At 45.6% G+C, this 23,874-nt stretch overlaps 1 protein-coding gene and 1 long non-coding RNA gene across 3 annotated transcripts; one reads left to right on the top strand and one right to left on the bottom strand.

The window, feature by feature from the left end:
- The first annotated feature begins 828 nt into the window (after window positions 1-828).
- On the top strand, window positions 829-23,390 carry LOC140420647 (uncharacterized). 2 transcript variants are annotated; one of them, XR_011946495.1, is made up of 2 exons: window positions 829-948; window positions 23,016-23,390. It is a non-coding gene; the product is annotated as an uncharacterized lncRNA (long non-coding RNA). The 2 variants fall into 2 exon arrangements; XR_011946496.1 differs by lacking the exon at window positions 829-948 and adding an exon at window positions 21,904-22,100.
- LOC140420632 (uncharacterized) lies at window positions 12,846-21,736 on the bottom strand. The gene is made up of 2 exons (XM_072504633.1): window positions 21,627-21,736; window positions 12,846-18,906 (listed from the first exon to the last, which is right to left on the bottom strand). Exon 2 carries the CDS (start codon window positions 18,541-18,543, stop codon window positions 17,674-17,676), a length of 870 nt encoding a protein of 289 aa, XP_072360734.1. The 5' UTR covers window positions 18,544-18,906; window positions 21,627-21,736; the 3' UTR covers window positions 12,846-17,673.
- Window positions 23,391-23,874: the final 484 nt, after the last annotated feature.

Genomic DNA, 23,874 nt, shown 5'->3' with positions numbered 1-23,874 from the left:
GAATTATGAGGCCCGTACATGGGACACATTTGCTGAGGAAGAACATTGAAATACAGAGAAGTCATGTTCAGCTTGTTAGATCTTGGTTAGACTACACTTAGAATACTGTGAGCAGTTCTGGGTCTCCATAATTATAAAAATGATAGAGAGAACCAAGACAAGGTGCAAGAAAGATTCCCAAGGATGGTACAAGAATGGAGAGTTTTTAGTTACAGGATAGACTGAACAGACTGGGGGGTATTTTCTCTGGGAAAGAGAAGGCTGATGGTTGACCTGATAGAGACTTTAAGATTATAAAGGGGTTTTATAGGGTTGATGTTGAGATGAAGAGTTCCCACTTGTGGGGGAGGCCAGAAATTGTGGAAACAAAGAAAAGATGATTACTGATAAATTCAGGAGGAACCGTTCTTTTTTTCAGGGAGATTAGAATGTGGACCATGCCACCACATGAAGTGGTTGAGGTGAGAGACAGATATATTTAAGGGGAACCTAGATGAACACATGAAGGGGGAAGGGATAGAACATTCTCCTGATACAGGGGAGTTGAAGTAGAATTGAAGGAAGCTCATGTGGAGCCTAAACACCGATGTAGACCAACTGAGATAATGTCAGAATGAACACGTTTCAGTCCTGACTGTAATTAGCAGCAATAACAGCAAAGTGCAATCTCTGTTCTCAACGGTAAACTCGCTGGAGTCTCAGCAGGGTGGATGACCCAGGGAATCCCTTTCCAAACTGGATACAGGTGAACGGCCTCTCCACTGTGTGACTGGGTTGTTGTGACAGCAGGCGGGATAACTGAATGAATCTCTTCTCACACAGGGAGCAGGCGAATGTCCCCTCCTCATTGTGAACTCACTGGTCGTTGGCAGAATCTGGAAATCCCTTCCCACACATGGAGCAGGTGACCAGCCTCCCCCTGGTGTAAACACGCTAACGTAACAGCAGGTCAGTGGAAAGGGAAACAGCTCTCACTGGTGTGACAATGTTGATGGGTTTCCAGTGCGAATGGGATTTGAATTCATTCCCACAATTCCTACATTACCACGCGTCTATGGTCTCTCCAAAACCTGAATGGTCCGATGTTATTTCAGGCTGTGTAACTGGTTGATGCTCTTTCCACAGTCAGTGCTCTGGAGCACTCTCACTTCCCTGTGTGTATTTCACTGCTTTACCATTCACACTCCCATTTAACATGTTTCAAACTGACAGAACAAAAAATCACTTCTCCAAGATAAAAAGACTGATGATATTCATGACCTGAGAAATCGAGCGCATCAATCAGACCCTGCCGTGACATTTGATATAGTTTCCAGTCTGTAAAAGCTCCCCTTCTAAAATGCTACAAAAATGGTCATTACTGTCAGTTGCATTCAGTTCAAAGCACTCTCGCCTCTGAATCACAGGCCCCAGTATTTATATCTTACTCAAGGATTTGAGCATAAAAACCAAGGATGACTATTTACTACAGTCCTGAAGGTGAACTGCAATGTAGAATTTCAGATGAGGCATGACACCGAGCTCTGATGGATGTTTAAGATTCCAGGTCACTGTTTCAAAGAAGAGCAGGGGAGTTATTCCTGACGTCCTGGTCAACATCTATCCTGTAATCATCAATACAAAAAATGTTGGTGGAATACAGATTTTTATCTCTGATGCCAACACAACTGCAGCAAAAATACATGACAGCAATTCAGAATACAAAATTCTACTTGCCATGAAACATCCTTCTCCCTCTCAAACTATAAAGCTCTGTCCCCCCACGCACTCCCTCCTCCCTATTTATTTTAACTGTTATTCATCCCACTATCCTCCTCCTGCTTTTCCCCAATTCTCCTCCCCTGAAGGTGCTGGCTCTTGGGTTCAGTTTCACTCTCACCTATTGTCCTCCCCAATATGTCACCCAGGTGTCGAAATCTTTACACCTTAAGTTAACAAACTGTTTTGCTAAGGGGAGGGAAGGCATGGTGGTGCAGTACTTAGCACTGCTACCTCATGGCGCCAAGAGAAGTTTGCACATTCCCCCGTGTCTGCTCGTGTCTCATCCCTACAACCCAAAGATGTGCAGAGCAAGTGGATTGGCTATGCTAAATTGACCCTTAATTGGAAAATAAATGTAGCAGCACAGTGGTCAGCACTGCTGCCTCATGGCGCTGAGGACCCAGGGTCGATCCCGGCCCTGGGTCACAGTCCGTGTGGAGTTTGCATATGAGAACATAGAACATTACAGCGCAGTACAGGCCCTTCGGCCCTCGATGTTGCGCCGACCTGTGAAACCACTCTAAAGCCCATCTACACTATTCCCTTATCATCCATATGTTTATCCAATGACCATTTGAATGCCCTTAGTGTTGGCGAGTCCATTACTGTTGCAGGCAGGGCATTACACGCCCTTACTACTCTCTGAGTAAAGAACCTACCTCTGACATCTGTCCTGTATCTATCTCCCCTCAATTTAAAGCTATGTCACCTCGTGCTAGACATCACCATCCGAGGAAAAAGGCTCTCACTATCCACCCAATTTAATCCTCTGATCATCTTGTATGTCTCAATTAAGTCACCTCTTAACCTTCTTCTCTCTAACGAAAACAGCCTCAAGTCCCTCAGTCTTCCCTCATAAGATCTTCCCTCCATACCAGGAAACATTCTGGTAAATCTCCCCTGCACCCTTTCCAATGCTTCCACATCCTTCCTATAATGCGGCGAGCAGAATTGCAGCAATACTCCAAATGCGGCCGCACCAGAGATTTGTACAGCTGCAACATGACCTCGTGGCTCCCAAACTCAATCCCTTTACCAATAAAAGCTAACACACCGTACACCTTCTTAACAACCCTCTCAACTTGGGTGGCAACGTTCAGGGATCTATGTACATGGACACCGAGATCTCTCTGCTCATCCACACTACCAAGAATCTTACCATTACACAGTACTCTGTCTTTCTGTTCATAGAATTCATAGAATTTACAGTGCAGAAGGTGGCCATTCGGCCCATCGAGTCTGCACCGGCTCTTGGAAAGAGCACCCTACCCAAGGTCAACACCTCCACCCTATCCCCATAACCCAGTAACCCCACCCAACACTAAGGGCAATTTTGGACACTAATGGCAATTTATCATGGCCAATCTACCTAACCTGCACATCTTTGGACTGTGGGAGGAAACTGGAGCACCCGCAAGAAACCCACGCACACAGGGGGAGGATGTGCAGACTCCGCACAGACAGTGACCCAAGCCGGAATCGAACCTGGGACCCTGGAGCTGTGAAGCAATTGTGCTATCCACAATGCTACCGTGCTGCCCTGTTATTCCTTCCAAAATGAATCATCTCACACTTTTCTGTATTGGACTCCATTTGCCACCTCTCAGCCCAGCGCTGCAGCTTATCTATGTCCCTCTGTAACTTGTAACAAACTTCCGCACTGTCCACAACTCCACCGACTTTAGTGTCATCTGCAAATTTACTCACCCATCGTCCTACGCCCTCGTCAAGGTCATTTATAAAAATGACAAACAGCAGTGGCCCCAAAACAGATCCACTAGTAACTGGACTCCAGGCTGAACATTTCCCATCAACACCACCCTTTGTCTTCTTCCAGCTAGCCAATTTCTGATCCAAACTGCTAAATCACCCTGAATCCCATGCCTCTGTATTTTTTGCAGTAGCCTACCTTGGGGAACCTTATCCAACGCTTTACTGAAATCCATATACACCCCATCAACTGCTTTACCCTCATCCACCTGTTTGGTCACCTTCTCAAAGAACTCAATAAGGTTTGTGATGCACGACCTACCCTTCACAAAACCGTGTTGCCTATCTCTAATCAAAATATTCCTTTCCAGATGATTATCCATCCTATCTCTTATAAACCTTTCCAAGACTTTGCCCACAACAGAAGTAAGGCTCACTGGTCTATAGTCACCGGGGTTCTCTCTACTCCCCTTCTTGAACAAGGGACAACATTTGCTATCCTCCAGTCTTCTGGCACTATTCCTGTGGACAAAGATGACTTAAAGCCAAAGGCTCAGCAATCTTCTCCTTAGCATCCCAGAACATCCTAGGATAAATCCCATCTGGCCCAGGGGACTTATCTATTTTCACACTTTCCATAATTGCTAACACCTCTTCCTTATGAACCACAAGCCCTTCTAGTCTAGTAGCCTGAATCTCAGTATTCTCCTCGATAACATTGTCTTTTTCCTGTGTGAATACTGATGAAAAATATTCATTTAGCACCTCTTCTATCTCCTCGGACTCCACGCACAACTTCCCACTACTGTCCTTGACTGGCCCAACTCTTACCCTAGTCATTCTTTTATTCCTCACATATCTATAGAAAGCTTTAGGGTTGTCCTTGATCCTACCTGCCAAAGACTTCTCATGTCCCCTCCTGACTCTTCTTAGCTCTCTCTTTAGGTCCTTCCTAGCTAATTTGTAACTCTCGAGCACCCTAACTGAACCTTCACGTCTCATCTTTTCATAAGCCTCTTCTTCCTCTTGACAAGTGTTTCGACTGCTTTAGTAAACCACGGTTCCCTCGCTCGACCACTTCCTCCCTGCCTGACAGGTACATACTTATCAAGGACATGCAGTCGCTGTTCCTTGAACAAGCTCCACATTTCCATTGTGCCCATCCCCTGCAGTTTTCCTCTCCATCCGATGAATCCTATGTCTTGCCTCATCGCATCATAATTGCCTTTCCTCCAGATACAACTCTTGCCCTGCGGTATATACTTATCCCTTTCCATCACTAAAGTAAACGTAATCGAATTGTGGTCACTATCACCAAAGTGCTCACCTACCTCCAAATCTAACACCTGTCCTGGTTCATTACCCAGTTCCAAATCCAATATGGCCTCTCCTCTCGCTGGCCTATCTACATACTGTGCCAGGAAACCCTCCTGCATACATTGGACAAAAACAGACCCATCTAAAGTATTCAAACTATAGTGTTTCCAGTCAATATTTGGAAAGTTAAAGTCCCCCATAACAACTACCCTGTTGCTTTCGCTCCTATCTAGAATCATCTTTGCAATCCTTTCCTCTACATCTCTGGAACTTTTCAGAGGCCTATAGAACATCCTTAACAAGGTGACCTCTCCTTTCCTGTTTCTAACCTCAGCCCATACTACCTCAGTAGACGAGTCCTCATCAAACGTCCTTTCTGCCACCGTAATACTGTCCTTGACGAACAATGCCACCCCTCCCCCTCTTTTACCACCTTCCCTGAGCTTACTGAAATATCTAAACCCCGGCACCTGCAACAATCATTCCTGTCCCTGCTCTATCCATGTCTCCGAAATGGCCACAACATCGCAGTCCCATGACCTCACTACTCTCAACCTCCTGTATACTGGAGCTACAATTCAGGTTCCCAATCCCCTGCTGAACTAGTTTAAACCCTCCCGAAGAGCATTACCAAATTTCCCCCCCCCCAGGATATTGGTACCCCTCTGGTCCAGGTGTAGATCATCCCATTTGTAGAGGTCCCACCTACCCCAGAATGAGCCCCAATTATCCAGGAATCTGAAACCCTCCCTCCTGTGCCATCCTTGTAGCCACATGTTCAACTCCTCTCTCTCCCTATTCCTCATCTCGCTAGCACGTGCCATGGGTAACAACCCAGAGATAATAACTCTGTTTGTCCTAGATCTAAGTTTCCACCCTAGCTCCCTGAATTCCTGCCTTACATCCCTATCCCTACCTATGTCGTTGGTACCTATGTGGACCACAACTTGGGGCGGCTCCCCCTTAAGGATCCTGAAAACGTGATCAGAGACATCACGGACCTTGGCATTTGGATCTCTCTCGTTCCCACAGAATCTCCTATATATCCCCCTAACTATGGAGTCACCAATGACTAATGCTCTACTCCTCTCCCCTTTCCCTTCTGAGCAACAGGGACAGACTCTGTGCCAGAGACCTGTACCCCATGGCGTACCCCTGGTAAGTCCCCCCCCCCCCTCAAACAGTATCCAAAGCGGTATACTTGTTACTAAGGGGAACGACCACAGGGGATCCCTGTACTGACTGCTTCCTCCCAGCCCCTCTCACCGTCACCCATCTATCTTTATTCTTCGGAGTAACTACATCCCTGAAACTTCTACCTATGACCACCCTCTGCCTCCCGAATGATCCGAAGTTCATCCAGCTCCAGCTCCCTAACACGGTTTCTGAGTAGCTGGGTGCACTTCCCACAGATTAAATCAGTGGGGACACTGACGGCGTCCCTCACCTCAAACATTCTGCAGGAGGAACATTGCACTGCCTTCCCTGCCATCCCCTCTAGATTAAAAAAAAGAAAGAGCTTACCTGTTATTCACTCTACCCCTTAGGTTAAAGGAGGTGGAAGGGTGGGGGACACTACAAGTGTAGTGTCTCGGGTTTAGAAACTGCCCAACTTAAATACAGGCAAAAATAAAACACTTAACCAGCAACCACTTTTCTCCAGAGGAAAACAGCAATCAGCTGTTAATTTATTTTATTTTTTTTTAATTCAAAAAATATACTTTATTCATAAAATTTATCATAAGCATTACAGAGCATTTCGAATTGTCTTGACTGTACATTTCCATCAGAGTTACACATTGCCTTGACTTTCTTCCATTCGATTCAATTTTGATAATATTATACACATATCACTGTTTACATTACAATTCCTTCTTAAATATTTACATTGTCATGTTTGTTTTATACATTGGAGTGTTGGTGGCCCAGACCGAGGGGGGTTTACACTGTTACCCGCCCCTCGGTGTACATTTGCTGGAAAGACCTTACACAGTGGTCTTTCCCCATTGCGCCTTGGCGGCATCTGCCCCAAGCTTGAGTGCGTCCCTCAGCACGTAGTCCTGGACCTTGGAATGTGCCAGTCTGCAACACTCGGTCAAGGACAATTCTTTGCACTGGAAGATCAGCAAGTTTCGGGCAGACCAAAGCGCGTCTTTCACCGAGTTGATGACCTTCCAGCAGCAGTTGATATTTGTCTCAGTGTGTGTCCCTGGAAACAGTCCGTAGAGCACAGAGTCCTGTGTCATAGATCTGTTCGGGATAAACCTTGACAAATACCACTGCATCTCTCTCCAGACCATCTTTGCAAAGGCACATTCCACAAGGAGATGTGTGACCGTCTCATTTCCCCCACAGCCACTCCGAGGGCAGCGTGCATTGACGCAGAGCCTTCGGGTGTGCATGAAGAATCTGACAGGGAGGGCCCTTCTCACCACCAGCAATCAGCTGTTATTTATTTATTTATTTTTTTTCAGCTGTTATTGGCCTGCGCAAACAATTTAAATCTTTACTACTTACCCAGCAGTCACTTGAGTGACACTTGACAACAGGTCCTCCACAAACCATCTTCAAGTTAGGGTGACCACAATGCACGTATGCAAATTTCCCCGCAACAGCCAATCAGCAGCTCCGCTCTACTGCCCTCTGCAGGATGCTTGCCTTCACTTGAACACCTAGGGTCTCTTACTCAGGTACACCTTTAAGTTAAGGTGACCACAATGCACGTATGCAAATTTCTCCGCAACAGCCAATCAGCAGCTCTGCTCTACTGCCCTCTGCTATTTTCCCTGTATCTGTGTGGGTCTCATCCCACTACCCAAAAGGATGTGCAGGGTTGGTGAATTGACCATGCTAAATTGTCCCAGCGTTGGAAAGAAAAGAATTGGGTACTCTAAATTTATTTTTTTAATTGGAAAATAAATTAATTGGCTATTTTAATTTTTTTAAATAACTTTTCCTAAGGAGGGCATCACAAACTTTTCCTAAGGAGGGCATCACAACCAATGACTGTCCACAATTACTTTGCGTTAGCGCGGGGTTACTGCTATCCCTCCTCCTCACTTTTCATCCCTCCTCCTCACTTTTCATCCCAGTCTCTGAAATTTGGAGACTGGGCTCAGTATGGGTAATGGCGGGTTGGCCTCCCACAGTCCCGCGCCCTCGAGAAACCGCTTTATCCGCAGTGCTGGCAGGGAGCACGGGACTGCACATGTCCAAGGGAGAAGTCAGCTGCGCATGCGGAAAAAGGCTATTCCATTGGGCACGTGGTCCGCTCTTCTTGAGGTCAAGACTGCATCCGTGGCCATCATCCATTTCCCTTTGTCTTCAAGCGGCTGGCAACCAATGGGAAGAGTTGAACGACCGGAAGGATACTGCTCCTCCGCCAATCAGAGCTCCCCGATTGTCTCAATGCGGAAGCTGGACTTGGAGGTTTCTGCCGAGCAAAGCTGTTGTTCCCCCAACCCTGAATGAGATTGAGCTTCACACAGACTCCTGTCTCCAACATCTGTGAGTAAAACACTTTCTTTTCTCCCCATTTCCATTTCTTTTCTCATTCTGACCTTCAATTGGTCACTAGCAGCAACTGAAGGGAAAAAAGTGAATCCAGGGAGGGTGCAGACCCTGGAAAGCTTGGCCCAGGTCTCTCTCTCTCTGACATTGTCATCCTTTGCTCCCTCAGCTTGACACATTTATTTGTCTGGCTAAAAGGATGGTCTCTTTCCTAATGTTCACAACTAAAGGCTGGTTTCCCCAGGAGATGGTTGAACATTTAAGGTACATTGGATAACGAGAGATATTGGAGGCCTCGTCAAAAAGAAAAAGGAGGCATTTGTCAGGGCTAAAAGGCTGGGAACGGACGAAGCCTGTGTGGAATATAAGGGAAGTAGGAAGGAACTTAAGCAAGGAGTCAGGAGGGCTAGAAGGGGTCACGAAAAGTCATTGGCAAATAAGGTTAAGGAAAATCCCAAGGCTTTTTACACGTACATAAAAAGCAAGAAGGTAGCCAGAGAAAGGGTTGGCCCACTGAGGATAGGCAAGGGAATCTATGTGTGGAGCCAGAGGAAATGGGCAAGGTACTAAATGAATACTTTGCATCAGTATTCACCAAAGAGAAGGAATTGGTAGATGTTGACTCTGGAGAAGGGGGTGTAGATTGCCTGGGTCACATTGTGATCTAAAAAGACGAGGTGTTGGGTGTCTTAAAAAATATTAAGATAGATAAGTCCCCAGGGCCTGATGGGATCTACCCCAGAATGCTGAAGGAGGCTGGAGAGGAAATTGCTGAGGCCTTGACAGAAATCTTTGGATCCTCACTGTCTTCAGGTGATGTCCCGGAGGACTGGAGAATAGCCAATGTTGTTCCTCTGTTTAAGAAGGGTAGCAAGGATAATCCAGGGAACTACAGGCCGGTGAGCCTTACTTCAGTGGTAGGGAAATTACTGGAGAGAATTCTTCGAGACAGGATCTATTCCCATTTGGAAGCAAATGGAAGTATTAGTGAGAAGTGACTAGTGGTGTTCCGCAGGGATCAGTGCTGGGACCTTTGCTGTTTGTAGTATATAAAATGATTTGGAGGAAAATGTAACTGGTCTGATTAGTAAGTTTGCAGACGACACAAAGATTGGTGGAATTGCGGATAGCGATGAGGACTGTCAGAGGATACAGCAGGATTTAGATTGTTTGGAGACTTGGGCGGAGAGATGGCAGATGGAGTTTAATCCGGACAAATGTGAGGTAATGCATTTTGGAAGGTCTAATGCAGGTAGGGAATATACAGTGAATGGTAGAGCCCTCAAGAGTATTGAAAGTCAGAGATATCTAGGAGTACAGGTCCACAGGTCACTGAAAGGGGCAACACAGGTGGAGAAGGCAGTCAAGAAGGCATACGGCATGCTTGCCTTCATTGGCCGGGGCATTGAGTATAAGAATTGGCAAGTCATGTTGCAGCTGTATAGAACCTTAGTTAGGCCACACTTGGAGTATAGTGTTCAATTCTGGTCGCCACACTACCAGAAGGATGTGGAGGCTTTAGAGAGGGTGCAGAAGAGATTTACCAGAATGTTGCCTGGTATGGAGGGCATTAGCTATGAGGAGCGGTTGAATAAACTTGGTTTGTTCTCACTGGAACGACGGAGGTTGAGGGGCGACCTGATAGAGGTCTACAAAATTATGAGGGGCATAGACAGAGTGGATAGTCAGAGGCTTTCCCCCAGGGTCGAGGGGTCAATTGCTAGGGGTCATAGGTTTAAGGTGAGTGGGGCAAGGTTTAGAGTAGATGTACGAGGCAAGTTTTTTACGCAGAGGATAGTGGGTGCCTGGAACTCGTTACCGGAGGAGGTGGTGGAAGCAGGGACGATAGTGACATTTAAGGGGCATCTTGACAAATACATGAATAGGATGGGAATAGAGGGATATGGACCCAGGAAGTGTAGAAGATTGTAGTTTAGTCGGGCAGCATGGTCGGCAGGGGCTTGGAGGGCCGGAGGGCCTGTTCCTGTGCTGTACATTTCTTTGTTCGGTACAGTAAATTAACATCGGCCAGAGAAATGTCCAGTGTTGTTATAAGGGACAGATTTGATATATTATTATTGGTTCTATAAAGTACATTTATTATTTCTAGTCTTGTAATATAGTAATGTAACCATGTTATACATTTTCAGTACTCTCTTACCTCAGAGGGTTGTTTATCTCTGGAATTCGTTTCCTAAAGGGACCAGTGGAGTCTGGGGGAGTAATTGAATATATTCAACGATGAGCTAGACATAATTATTTGTTTTATTATAAGTGCCCAGTCTTTTGTTTCAATTAAGGGCCCCTCTCCTTTGGACATGTGCAGTTCCAGACTACCCACCTACCTGGGATCAAGTGGTTTCTCCAGCATGGGGAGATTGTGGGAGCTGCGCTCGCCATTATTCGTCTGGAGCCATCTCCAACCTCCTGAAACTCGGATGAAAAGGGAGGGGGTGGACATTGACCCCAACCTGACACAAAGTACATGCGGGTAGTCACTGGATTTGATTGTAACGCCCCCCCTCCCCCTCCCCCACCTGACCAAAACATATTTTTTTCATTTAAGGTACCCAATTCATGTTTTTTCCAATTAAGGGCCAATTTAGTATGGCCAATCCACCTACCCTGCACATCTTTGGGTTGTGGGGATGAGACCCACACAGACACGGGGAGAAAGTGCAAACTCCCCATGGCCGGGGCCGGGGCCGGGATCGAACCTGGGTCCTTGGTGCCGTGAAGTTAGACAGAATTCTGATTGACGAGGGAGTTGAGGGTCATGGGGAACAGGTAGGAAAATGGACTGAAAGTTAAGATGAGGAGTGAATTCTTCACTCGAGGATGTGGTGAAGCTTTAGAATCCTCTCCCCCAGAGGACTGTGGAGCCTCAGTCATCAAGTATTTTCCAGATCGAGATTCATAGGTTTTGAGATGTTGAAGTCACCAAGAGATATGGGGGAAGAGTGTGGGGAAATGGTGCTGAGCTAGATCGGCCATTGAGCTCATTACAGGGTTGAACAAATTCAATGGGCTAAATAGCCGACTTCAGCTCCTATTTTTTATGATCTCTGTGTCCAGGACAGGAAGCAGTGAGCATGAATCTGTCAGTCAGCCTGAATCAGCACTTTCAGGAGAATCGGGAGGGTGAATATTTGATACAGCAGAGAGAGAATGGAGGGAGAGTGTGTGGGATGGAGATGTACAGCTTTTGGGGAATGAGTGAAAAGAATGTTCCATAGGAACTAGAATTGTCTGTTCTGAATTTCTATCCTATGCTGACAGAGATGACTTTTGTAAATTGTTCTTCCAGGATATTATAAGAGGATTTACAGACAGAAATCACAAACATCACATCTTAGCACAGTGGGCTAAATAGCTGGCTTTTATAGCAGACCCAGGCAGGCCAGTAATGCGGGTTCAATTCCCGTATCAGGCGCCGGAATGTGTCGACTAGGGGCTTTTCACAGGAACTTCATTTGAAGCCTACTTGTGACAATAAGCGATTTTCATTTCATTTCATTTTCTTGTTATGACAGTCACTTGATTCCTTGGGGAACACACACCCGAGTGAGAGTGTTCCAGAGCACTGACTGTGGAAAGAGCTTTAACCAGACACACAGCCTGACAAAACATCGCCCATTCACAGCGGGGAGAGACTGTTCATGTGCTCTCTGTATGGGTAAGGCTTCAATTGTCTAACCTGGAGAGACACAAGGAGACTCAGAACATGGAGAAATAATGGAAATGCCGGGACTGTGGGAATGAATTCAAAGCCCCATCTGCACGGGAAGCTCATCGGCGCATTCACACTGGGAGAGGCCATTCAGCTGCTCTCAGTGTGGGAAAGGATTCAGTCAGTCATTCACCCTGCAGAGACATCAGCGAGTTCACACTGGGGAGAAACCGTTCACCTGCTCCCAGTGTGGGAATGGATTCACTCAATTATCCAACCTGCAGAGGCACCAGTGGGTTCACACTGGGGAGAGGCCATTCATCTGCTCTTAGTGTGGGAAGGGATTCTGTGTTTCCTTGTACCTGCTGAGACACCAACAAGTTCACAATTGATTACAGGGTTTGGATTCTGCTGTTATTGTTTCTGCTCTCAATTACACCCAGGACTGCATTTTGTTCATTCTGACAGTTGGTCAATGGGGAGGGTCGGAGGGTTTCTTTCTGCTGGACTGGCCTTGTGACAAATTTCATAAAGGATCACAGAGTGAAAGGGTGTTTGGAAGGTAGATGACAGATAGTTCCTGTTTCTGTTTGAAACCCTGAAAGAATGCAGGTTTAGATGAAGATAGGCTTTGGTGGTTACATGGTTCTGTCTCAGAAGGAAACTGTCAAGCTATGAGGGGCAAGTTGATTGGGAACTTACAATAAAATGTATAATGATACATAGGTAATCGCGAGCATTTAAGGAATTATTTCATATTTACATAAACTATAGATTCACTTAAGAAACAAAATTCCAACAGGAAATGTGACGCAACCGTGGCTAATAAGAAAAATTAAAGATTCCATTGGGTCAAAGGAAGAGGCTCATTAATCGATTAAAGATTTATTGCTTCACTGATTTATTGGTACCTTGAAGAATCAATGCAGTATAATTTTTAAATTCAGTATACATACAGACAGAAAATGGAATATACACAAGGCAAAGTCATTGTTTCAGATAAAAACATGAGAATTGCTGCACAGGAACTTAATTATGTATCAGAATCTAACACTGTTTCAAGAAAAGTTGCATAAAAGTTCTCGTAGTGAATAAACCATTGTTCTACAAATACATCTAGTAATGAAAAAGTATTGCAGCTTTAGTAACACAAACATTTACAATATGTAGCAAAACCTTAGCAACAAGCAAGGTTAATGCAGAACACCTTATCTTCAGAGGATTGGTACACGTGGCGGGAGCATGTAGACATTTAATTAATTTGATAGACATTAATGAACCTTAAGTAATGACCAATGTGACAGAGAGTTATTTGAATAAATCAGGAAGCCTCAGCTGAGAATTTGAAACCAATAAGGGGGTTAGACCATTGATAAGAATTTATTTAAGAATAAAGTTTCATGACTAAAGTTTGTTCTGTATTCATGCTTTAAGAAATTCTGAACCATCTATTCATTTCCTAATATTTTCTTCGGTTTTCGTTTATCTCCCTTTATGATTTGATGTTTTATTGAATCTAAGTTTTGATTTATTTTTATGTAAGAGAATCAAGGGTGGATAATTAGCAATAAAGTTGTATTTCTGGACACCTCCAATCAACCAGATCTTGGGCTCTTATTGAAGATAAAATAAGAGATCTTATCACTCATATAGTTGCCAAAATAAGTGTAACCCTGAGGATTGGAAACTTCTCTTCGAATTCAGCAAAGGAGGATCAAGAAACTCAAAAAGAGAAAACTGAATATGAGAGCAAACTGGCGAGAAACATTAAAAAACGATTGGAATAGCTCCTTTAAAATGTGAAAAGGAAAAGATTAGCAAAGGCCAATGTGGGTCCATTCCAGGCAGTGACAGGAGAGTTTATAATGGGGAACAATGAAATGGCAGAGAATCTAAACAATGTGTGTCTGTCTTCATGGAGGACATGAAATCGGCCCAAAGGCACGAGAGAACCAACGGACTAGTGAGCACGAGGAACTGAAGGAGATTTGTATTAGTGAAAAAGTAGTACTGGAGAAATTAATGTGGTTCAAAGTTAATAAATCCCCAAAAGCTGCTGCTCTACATCCCAGAGTGTTGAAAGAGACGGCTGTAGAGATAGTGGATACACTGGTGATCATCTTTCAAAATTCTATAGATTCTGGAATGGTTCCTGCAGATTGGAAAGTGGTAAATGTAATTCCACTATTTAAGGAGGGAGAGAGTAAACGGGGAACCACAGACCCATTAGCCTGACATCAGTAGGAGGGAAAATGCTACAATCTATTATAAAGGATGTCATAACATACGAATTAGGAGCTGGAGTAGGCCACTCGGCCCCTCGAGCCTGCTCCACCTTTCAATACATTCACGGCTGATCTGATTGTAACCTCAACTCCACATTCCTGCTAACCCCCCGATAACCTTTCACCCCCTTGCCTATCAAGATTCTATCCAGCTCTGCCTTCAAAATATTCACAGACTCTGCTTCCACTGCCCTTTGAGGAAGAGAGTTCCAAAGACTCGCGACCCTCTGAAGAGAAAAGAGTTCTCCTCCGCCTTAAATGGGCAAGTTGTTACTTTTAAAGTGACTCCAATTTCTAGATTCTCCCACAAGAGGAAACATCCTTTCCACATCCACTCTATCAAGTCCCTCAGGATCTTATGCGGTTCAATCAAGTCACCTAAACTCCATCGAACACAAGCCCAGCCTGTCCAATCATTCCTCATAAGACCAGCCTCCAATTCCAGGTATGAGTCCAGTAAACATAAGAACATAAGAACTAGGAGCAGGAGTAGGCCATCTGGCCCCTCAAGCCTGCTCCACCATTCAATGAGATCATGGCTGATCTTTTGTGGACTCAGCTCCACTTTCCAGCCCGAACACCATAACCCTTAATCCCTTTATTCTTCAAAAAACTATCTATCTTTATCTTAAAAACATTTAACGAAGGAGCCTCTACTGCTTCACTGGGCAAGGAATTCCATAGATTCACAACCTTCTCTGAACTGCTTCCAACACATTTACATCATTCCTTAAATGAGAGCTATACTGTACACAGTGCTCCAGATGTGGTCTCACCAATGTCCTGTATAACTGAAGCATAATCTACTTTTGTATTCAGTTTCCCTCACAATAAACAATAACATTCTATTAGCTTTCCTAATTACTTGCTGTACCTGTATACTCACCTTTTGTGATTCATGCTCTTGGACACCCAGATCCCTCTGAACCTCAGAGCTCTGCAATCTCTCACCATTTTGAAAAGAAGCTTTTTTATTCTTCTGGCCAACATGGATAATTTCACATTTTCCCCACATTATTCTCCTTTTGGCAGATATTTTCCCACTCATGTAACCTATCTATATCACTTTGTACCCTTTGTACCACTTTGATCAGGGGGTTGGATAGGGTGGACAGTGAGAGCCTTCTCCCGCGGATGGAAATGGCTGGCACGAGGGGACATAGCTTTAAACTGAGGGGTAATAGATATAGGACAGAGGTCAGAGGTAGGTTCTTTACGCAAAGAGTAGTGAGGCCGTGGAATGCCCTACCTGCTACAGTAGTGAACTCGCCAACATTGAGGGCATTTAAAAGTTTATTGGATAAACATATGGATGATAATGGCATAGTGTAGGTTAGATGGCTTTTGTTTCGGGGCAACATTGTGGGCTGAAGGGCCTGTACTGCGCTGTATTGTTCTATGTTCTATGTACCCTCCTTATGTCCTCTTCACAATTTACTTTCCTACCTATCTTTATATCATCGGAACCAGAGTTAGTCATTCAGCCCATCGAGCCTGCTCCACCATTCAATACGATCATGGCTGATCATCCACTTCAATGTCTTTTCCCCCACGCTATCCCCATATCCCTGTGTTATTGATATTTAGAAATCTGTCAGTTGGGGAGCACGGTGGCTCAGTGGCTAGCACTGCTGTCTCACGGCACGAAGAACCTGGGTTCGATTCTGGCCCCAGGTCACTGTCCATGTGGAGTTTGCACATTCTCCTCGTGTCTTGTGGGTCTCAGCCCCACAGCCGAATTAGATGTGCAGCGGAGGTGAATTGGCCTCGCTACACTGCCCCTTAATTGGAAAGAAATAATTGGGTACTATTAAATTTTTTAAACAAAAAAAACAAATTTGTCAGTCTCTGCTTTAAACACACTCAGTGACTGAGCTCCCACAGCCCTCTGGGGTCGAGAATTCCAAAGATTCACAACCCTCTGAGTAAAGAAATGTCTCCTCCGAGACCGGTCCTACGTGGCTTCCCCCTTATTTTGAAATTGTGTCCCCTGGTTCCAGATTCTCCAACCAGGGGAAACCTCTCACCTGCACCCACCCTGTCTATTCCTTTCTGGATTTTGTAAGTTTCAATGAATTCCCCTCTCATTCATTGAAACTCCAGAGAAAAGAGGCCTAGTTTCCCCAATCTCCTTTCATAGGAGATTTGCCTGATTCTTCTTTGGCCCCGGTATGATGGTGATCTTCTTGAAGCAAGTGGGAAACTCAGAACGGAGTAGGGAGAGGTTGAGGATGTCCGCAAACACACCTGTCAGTTGGTCCGCGCAGGATCTGAGTGCATGGCAGGGACTCCATCAGGACCTGTCGCTTTCCGAGGGTTCACTTTCAAGGCGGCCAATCTGACTTTGAAGGCTGTGACGGTGGGTATGGGTATGTCCAAGGCTCCTGGGGCAGTTTGTTGGTTTCCTGCTCGAAATAAGCATAGAATGCATTGAGTTTGTTGGGAGGGCTGCACTGCTGCTGGAGACTCTACTCGGCTTTACTTTGTACCCATTATGTTATTTAAGCCTTGCCACAACCAACGAGACTCCATGTCGTGAATCTGTGATTCGAGCTTAGTCTGGTATTGTCTCTTGGAGTCTGTGATGGCTTTGCGGAGTCATACCTAGATCTCTTGATTAGGTCAGGGTCGCCCGTCTTGATCTCCTCAGACGTGGCATTCTGTTGGGAGTGAATCTCCCGATTAAACCACGGTTTCTGGTTGGGTAACGTACGTACTACCTTCTTTAACACACAATCTTCTACACACTTGCTGATGAAGTCTGTGATGGTGCTGGCATACTTGTTTAGGTTGCCTGCTGAGTTCTTGAATATGGACCAGTCCACTGACTCCAAGCAGTCACGTGGGAGCTCTTCTGTTGCCTTCTTTCCAATGTGAACTCGCTGGTGTCTCCGCAATGTGGATGATGTTTGAAATCTCTTTGTGCAGTGAGAGCAGCTAAACGGTCTCTCCTCAGTGTGAATGCGCTGTTGGGACAGCAGTACCTGAGAGCTTTTAAACCCACTCCCACAGTCGGAGCATTTAAAGGTCTCTTTTTGCTGTGAGTGACATTGTGGCTCAGCAAGTGACGACTGAGTGAATCTTTTCCCAGTCGGAGAGGTGAACGGGCTCTCCCCAGTGTGACCTCGCTCGTGTTTCATCAGGTTGGATGAGGTTCTAAAGCTCTTTGTGCAATGAGAGCAGCTGAACGGTCTCTCCTTAGAGTGAACACGCTGGTGGGACATCAGTAGCTGTGAGCTTTTGAAACCCCTCCTGCAGTCAGAGCATTTAAAGGGCCTGCTCTTGGTGTGAGTGACATTGTGTTTCAGCAGGCTGGATGATTGAGCAAATCCCTTAGCACACACAGAGCAGATGAACGGCTACTCCCCGGTGTGAACTCGCTGGTGTGTCTGCAGGTGGGGTAACCGAGTGAATCCCTTATCACACAGTGCAGATGAATGGCCTCTCCCCGGTGTGAACTCGTTCGTGTCTCTGCAGGCTGCCAATGTTAGTGAATCCCTTTTCACACTGAGAGCAGGTGAAAGGCCTCTCCCCAGTGTGAACTCGTTCGTGTTTCCGCAGGTTACCAATGTCAGTGAATCCCTTTTCACAGTGAGAGCAGGTGAAAGGCCTCTCTCCAGTGTGAACTCGCTGGTGTGTCTGCAGGTGGGATAACCGAGTGAATCCCTTATCACACACAGTGCAGATGAACGGCTTCTCCCCGGTGTGAACTCGCTGGTGGTTCTGCAGGTGGTGTGACTGAGTGAATCCCTTATCACACACATTGCAGATAAATGGCCTCTCCCCAGTGTGAACTCGTTCGTGTTTCCGCAGGCTGCCAATGTCAGTGAATCCCTTTTCACACTGAGAGCAGGTGAAAGGCCTCTCTCCAGTGTGAATTCGTTCGTGTCTCCGCAGGCTGCCAATGTCAGTGAATCCCTTTTCACACTGAGAGCAGGTAAAAGGCCTCTCTCCAGTGTGAACTCGTTTGTGTTTCCGCAGATTGCCAATGTCAATGAATCCCTTCCCACACTGAGAGCAGGTGAAAGGCCTCTCTCCAGTGTGAACTCGCTGGTGTGTCTGCAGGTGGGATACCCGAGTGAATCCCTTCCCACAGTCAGAGCAGGTGAACGGTCTCTCCCCAGTGTGAACTAGTTTGTGTCTCTGCAGGGTGCCAAAGGTAGTGAATCCCTTTAAACACTGAGAGCAGGTGAACGGCCTCTCTCCAGTGTGACTGCGTTGATGCCTTGCCAGCTCGTGTAGGGCTTTGAACCCCTTCCCACAATCCTCACATTTCCATGGTTTCTCCATGGTCCGGGTGATCTTGCGTCTCACCGCGTTGGACGATCAGTTCAATCGTCGTCCACACACTGAACACCTGTACAGTCTCTCCCTGATGTGAATGGTGTAGTATGTTTTCAGGCTGTGTCACTGGTTAAAGCTCTTTCCACAGTCAGTGCTCTGTAACAGTCTCACACGGGTGTGTGTGTGTGTGTGTCTCAGTGCTTTTCCAGACACACTGTTGTTTAAAATCTCTTGAAGCAGACAGAATAGACAAACATTTCTCCTTCTAGATTCTAAGGCCGATGATCCCAAGAATTGAGTGACTCAGTCAGTTCTTGACGTGATATTTAGTTTGAGATATCGGCCTCAAACTCCTCTCGTTCGAACTTCCTGCAAACAGATTTTACAATAGTAATCATTGTTAGTACAGGATAGAAATTCAGAACAGACAATTCTAGTTTCTATCGAACATTCTTTCCTCTGTCTTTCCCTGAAATGCTCTAAATCTCTATCCCACACACTCTCCCTCCATTCTCACTCTGCTGTATCTAATATTCACCTTCCCAATTCTCCTGAAGGTGCTGATTCAGGCTGATTGACAGATCCAAGCTCACTGCTTCCTGTCCTGGACACAGAGACCTGAAAATCTTCATGCAGGCTGCCAGACAGATATATGTCTAGATTACTGGATGAAAAATGTGTGTAATATACAGACTGTATTCACTTACTTTCCCTCCTAATTTTCCTGAAGGTGCTGATCAACAAATCTAAACTCACTAAAACCTGTACAAGACTAGAGAATCTCCAGACAAGTACACTTACTGATTAGAGATAGGGAAATCGGAGGAAGAATTTTATTTAGCCATGGAGTAGTCATGACAGGGAACTCACTGCCCACAAGGTTTGTGGAAGTCGAGATGATCAATAATTTAAAATAAAATAGGATGGTCACTTGAAGAAAATAAATTTGCAGGGGAACAGGGATATCGAGGGGGAATGGGACTGACTGGATTGCTGTACAGAGAGTCAGCATTGACTTGAGTTACCAAATGGATTCTGTCAGTGCTGCAATGACTGTATGACTGGAAATATATAATGTAGGTACAGTACTATTTACAAAACTAGAAATAATAATGCATGGATGTTATTACAGAACCATCAATAATATATATAATACATACTATATAACAACACTAGACAAATCTCTGCCGATATTAAATTTTTAAAAATTAATTTACGGGATGTGGACAATGCTGGTTAGGCCAGCATTTATTGCCCTTCCCCAGTTGCCCTTCCGAAGTAGTGGTGCGTTGCCTTTTTGAACTGCTGCAGTCCTGGAGGTGTAGGTACATCCCCTGTGCTGTTTTTTTTCATTTGCTTTTTATAAATTTAGAATACCCAATTCATTTTTTACAATTAAGGGGCAATTTAGCGTGGCGAATCCACCTACCCTGCACATCTTTGGGTTGTGGGGGCGAAACGCACACAAACACGGGGAGAATGTGCAAACTCCACGCAGACAGTGACCCAGAGCCAGGATTGAGCCTGGGACCTCGGCGCCGTGAGGCAGTACTAACCACTGCTCCACATCCCCCGTGCTGTTAGGGAGGGATTTCCAGGATGTTGCCCCAGGGACAGTGAAGGAACGGCAATATATTTCCAAGTCAAGGTGGTGTGTAACTTGGAGGGGAACCTCCAGGTGGTGTGGTCCCAGATATCTGCTGCTCTTGTCCTTCTAGATGGTAGTGGTTGTGGGTTTGGAAGGTGCTGTCTGAGGAACCTTTATGAGTTACTGGTGTATCTTGTAGATGGTATACACAGCTGCTACTGTTTGTCGGTGGTGGAAGGTTTGAATGTTTGTGGAAGGGGGTGCAATCAATCAGGCTGCTTTGTCTGGATAGAGTCAAGCTTCTTTGTTGTTGGAGCTGCACTCATCCAGCAAAGTGGAGCGCATTCCATTACACTCCTGACTTGTGCTTGTAGATGTCTGGTGGACAGGCTTTGGGGTATCAGGAAGCGTGTTACTCGTCGTAGGATTCCCAGCCCTTGATCTGCCCTGGTAGCTACAGTATTAATATGGCTAGACCAGTTCAGTTTCTGATCAATGGTAACCCCCAGGATGTTGGTTGTGCGGGTTTCAGCGATGGGAATGCCACTGAATGTCAAGGGGTGGTGGTTAGATCCTCTCTTTTTGGAGATGGTCATTGCCTGGCACTTGTGTAGTGCGAATGTAACTTGCCACTTATCAGCCCAAGTCTGGATATTGTCCAGGTCTTACTGAATTTGGGCATGGACTGCGTCATTATCTGAGGAGTTGAGAATGGTGCTGAACATTGTGCAGTCATCGACAAACATCACCACTTCTCACCTTATGATGGAAGGGAGATCATTGATAAAGCAGCTGAAGATGGTTGGGCCTGGGATACTGCCCTGAAGAACCCCTGCAGTGATGTCATGGACCTGAGATGATTGACCTCCAATCACCACAACCATCTTCCTTTGTGCCAGGTATGACTCCAACCAGTGGAGAGTTATCCCCTGATTCCCATTGACTCCAGTTTAGCTGGGGCTCCTGATGCCATACTCGGTCAAATGCTGCCTTGATGTCAAGGGGAGTCACTCTCACCTCACTTTTGGCATTCAGCTCTTTCGTCCAAGTTTGAACCAAGGATGTAATGAGGTCAGGAGCTGAGAGACCCTGCGGAACCCAAACTGAGCGTCCAGGAGCAGGTTATTGCAGAATAAGTGCCACTTAATCAGACCTTTGATGACTCCTTCCAACACTTTGCTGATGATGGAGAATGTTCTGACAGGGAAGTAATTGGCTGGGTTGGATTTAGCCTGTTTACTGACCCCTTAAATGCCAACCATCTCCTGGAGAAACCAGCCCTTTAATTGTGAACATCCTTTTAGCCAGACAAATAAATGTGTCAAGCTGAGGGAGCAAAGGATGTCAATGTCTTTAAGAGAGAGAGACCTGGGCCAAGCTTTGCAGAGTCTGCACCCTTCCTGGATTCACTTCCTTTCCCTTCAGTTGCTGCAAGTTACCAATTGAAGGTCAGAATGAGAAAAGAAATGGAAAGGGGGAGAAAATAAATAGTTTTACTCACAGATATTGGAGACTGGAGTCTGTGTGAAGCTCAAGCTCATTCAGGGTTGGAGGAACAACAGCTTTGCTCGGCAGAAACCTCCATGTCCAATTTCCGCATTGAGACAATGGGGGAGCTCTGATTGGCGGAGGGGCAGAGTCTTTCCGGTCCTCCAAATCTTTCCATTGGTCAACACCTGAGCGGAAAGGTCAGCGGAAGTTAGCTCCGCGGCGCATGCACATTTTCCCCTCTCCCTGAGACATGCGCAGTCCCGGGTCAGGGGAGGAGGAGATCACCGACGGCCGGAACTCTCAGCCGGTTGCCTGGAAACCGTCTCGAGAATGTGTTGGGGGAGAGGGAACAAAGGGTGGGGGCGGGGCTCGCGTGTCCGCGCGCCGGCGTGTGCGCACTAATACAGTGACGTCACCGCGGAACGGATCGATTCCTATTGGCTGATTTAGAGGATGAGCACATTTGTGATGTCACAATGTGGAGGTTGGACAATGAGTTTCAGACGAAAACTTCCTCCTCTGGGCAACATCTGGGAATCAAATCAATGTCTCCCCTTTCAGAAGTTCATTAGATATAGGAGCAGGATTAGGCCATTTGGCCCATCGAGTCTGCTCGGTCCTGGCTGATCTCATCCTGGCCTTATCTCCACCGTCCTGAGAGTTCTTCAGAACCCTTCAACCCAATTAAAAATCTATCCAACTCCTCCCTAAATTTACTCAGTGTCCCAGCTCCACCGCACTCTGGGGTAGTGAATTCCACAGATTCACAGCCCTTGGGAGAAGCAGTTTCTCAACTCTGTTTTGAATAGGGCAGCACTGTGGCCCAGTGGTTAGCACTGCTGTCTACGGCGCTGAGGACCTGGGTTCGAGCCCGGCCCTGGGTCACTGTGTGGAGTTTGCACTTTCTCCCTGTGTCTCAGTAGGTTTCACCTCCACAACCCCAAGATGTGCAGAGAAGGTGGATTGGTCACACTAAATTGGCCCTTAACTGGACAAAAAAATAATTGGGTACTCTAAATTTTTTTAAAAAATTAAAACTGTTTTGAATTTGCTACCGCTTATCGTTCTGGAATGCCGAAGAGGCAGCAGCCGCTCCAAGTCTGCTTTATCTTTTCATTTATTTTCTCATCCTGAGGGGTCATTGGTAACTTGCAGCAATTGAAGAGAAAGGAAGTGAATCTAGTCTGTATGTTCCACACATTTTGAGTTCAGTCTGCATGGAGATTTTCAGGCCTCTCCAAGACGGGAAGCAGTGAGCAGGGTTCTGTCAGTCAGCCTGAATCAGCACCTTTAGAGAATTAGGAGGATGGATATTACAGAGTGAGAATGGAGGGAGAGTCTGTTGGATGGAAACTAGAATTGCCTGTTCTCAATTTCCTTTTATAAATTCCTTTTTCAGGATATTAGATGAAGATTTGCAGAAAAAAAACGAATGCCACTTCGGGGTTTGGAAGAGTCACTTGGTTTATCAGGACCTGAATATCATCAGGAAAACCATCACTGCAAAAGACACTTCTGGGGTTAAGGGTTGCCAGTCAGGCGAAGGAACAGAATGGAAGTAAACACAGGAACGAAGAATCACATTGGGCTGGTTCCAGGAGAATTGAGTGACAACTTCAGCGACGTAACCATGGAGTGTGATTTTTGATTGTCTTAAAAGTAAAAGGGCTACATTCTTTTTATAGTTTAAGGGATACGTTCCCTATTAAAATAGTGTTAAGGCATTGTTGCTTCTAGTTTGTTGCAGTAAAAGTAATAAAACCTGAAGTTTTTGTCTTATGACTCATTAATTTGTTCACTGGGTTTAGAATTTATCTTTTAAAATTCCTGATCTTTTCAGAGATCTTACACAGTTGGTTTTGAGTCACAAGTTTCAACTTCCCATTCAGCCTCAGGCAACTTGCTGTCTCTCTGTTGCTCATGTCAATGACAGCCCAGTAACAGAGCTGAGGGCAGGAGATGCTGTGACCCCTTGTAGTAGCTGGGATCAGTAGAAAGAAGAACCATAATTTCTGGTTGAGCTTTGTGTGAGCTGTCTGACCATGATGATATATACAATAGCTAACCAGGTAATATGTTGTGATGAGGGTTTAGAAACAGACCCTGGGTAGACGAGTTCACTGAAGCTGTGGGCTTGTCAGCTGGACAGTGAAACCAGGCATCCAACAGCCACAGAGACCTCTAATATTGGACACTGGGTTTAATCCTGTTCTGTATTAAACAGACATATTTTATACTGGGTGATTGTGATATAGTTA

Source organism: Scyliorhinus torazame, chromosome 5 (genome assembly GCF_047496885.1).
Source record: "Scyliorhinus torazame isolate Kashiwa2021f chromosome 5, sScyTor2.1, whole genome shotgun sequence".
NCBI classification, from domain to species: domain Eukaryota; kingdom Metazoa; phylum Chordata; class Chondrichthyes; order Carcharhiniformes; family Scyliorhinidae; genus Scyliorhinus; species Scyliorhinus torazame.
Note: the sequence above shows the minus strand (reverse complement) of the source record. Positions and strands in the feature narration are given on the sequence as shown.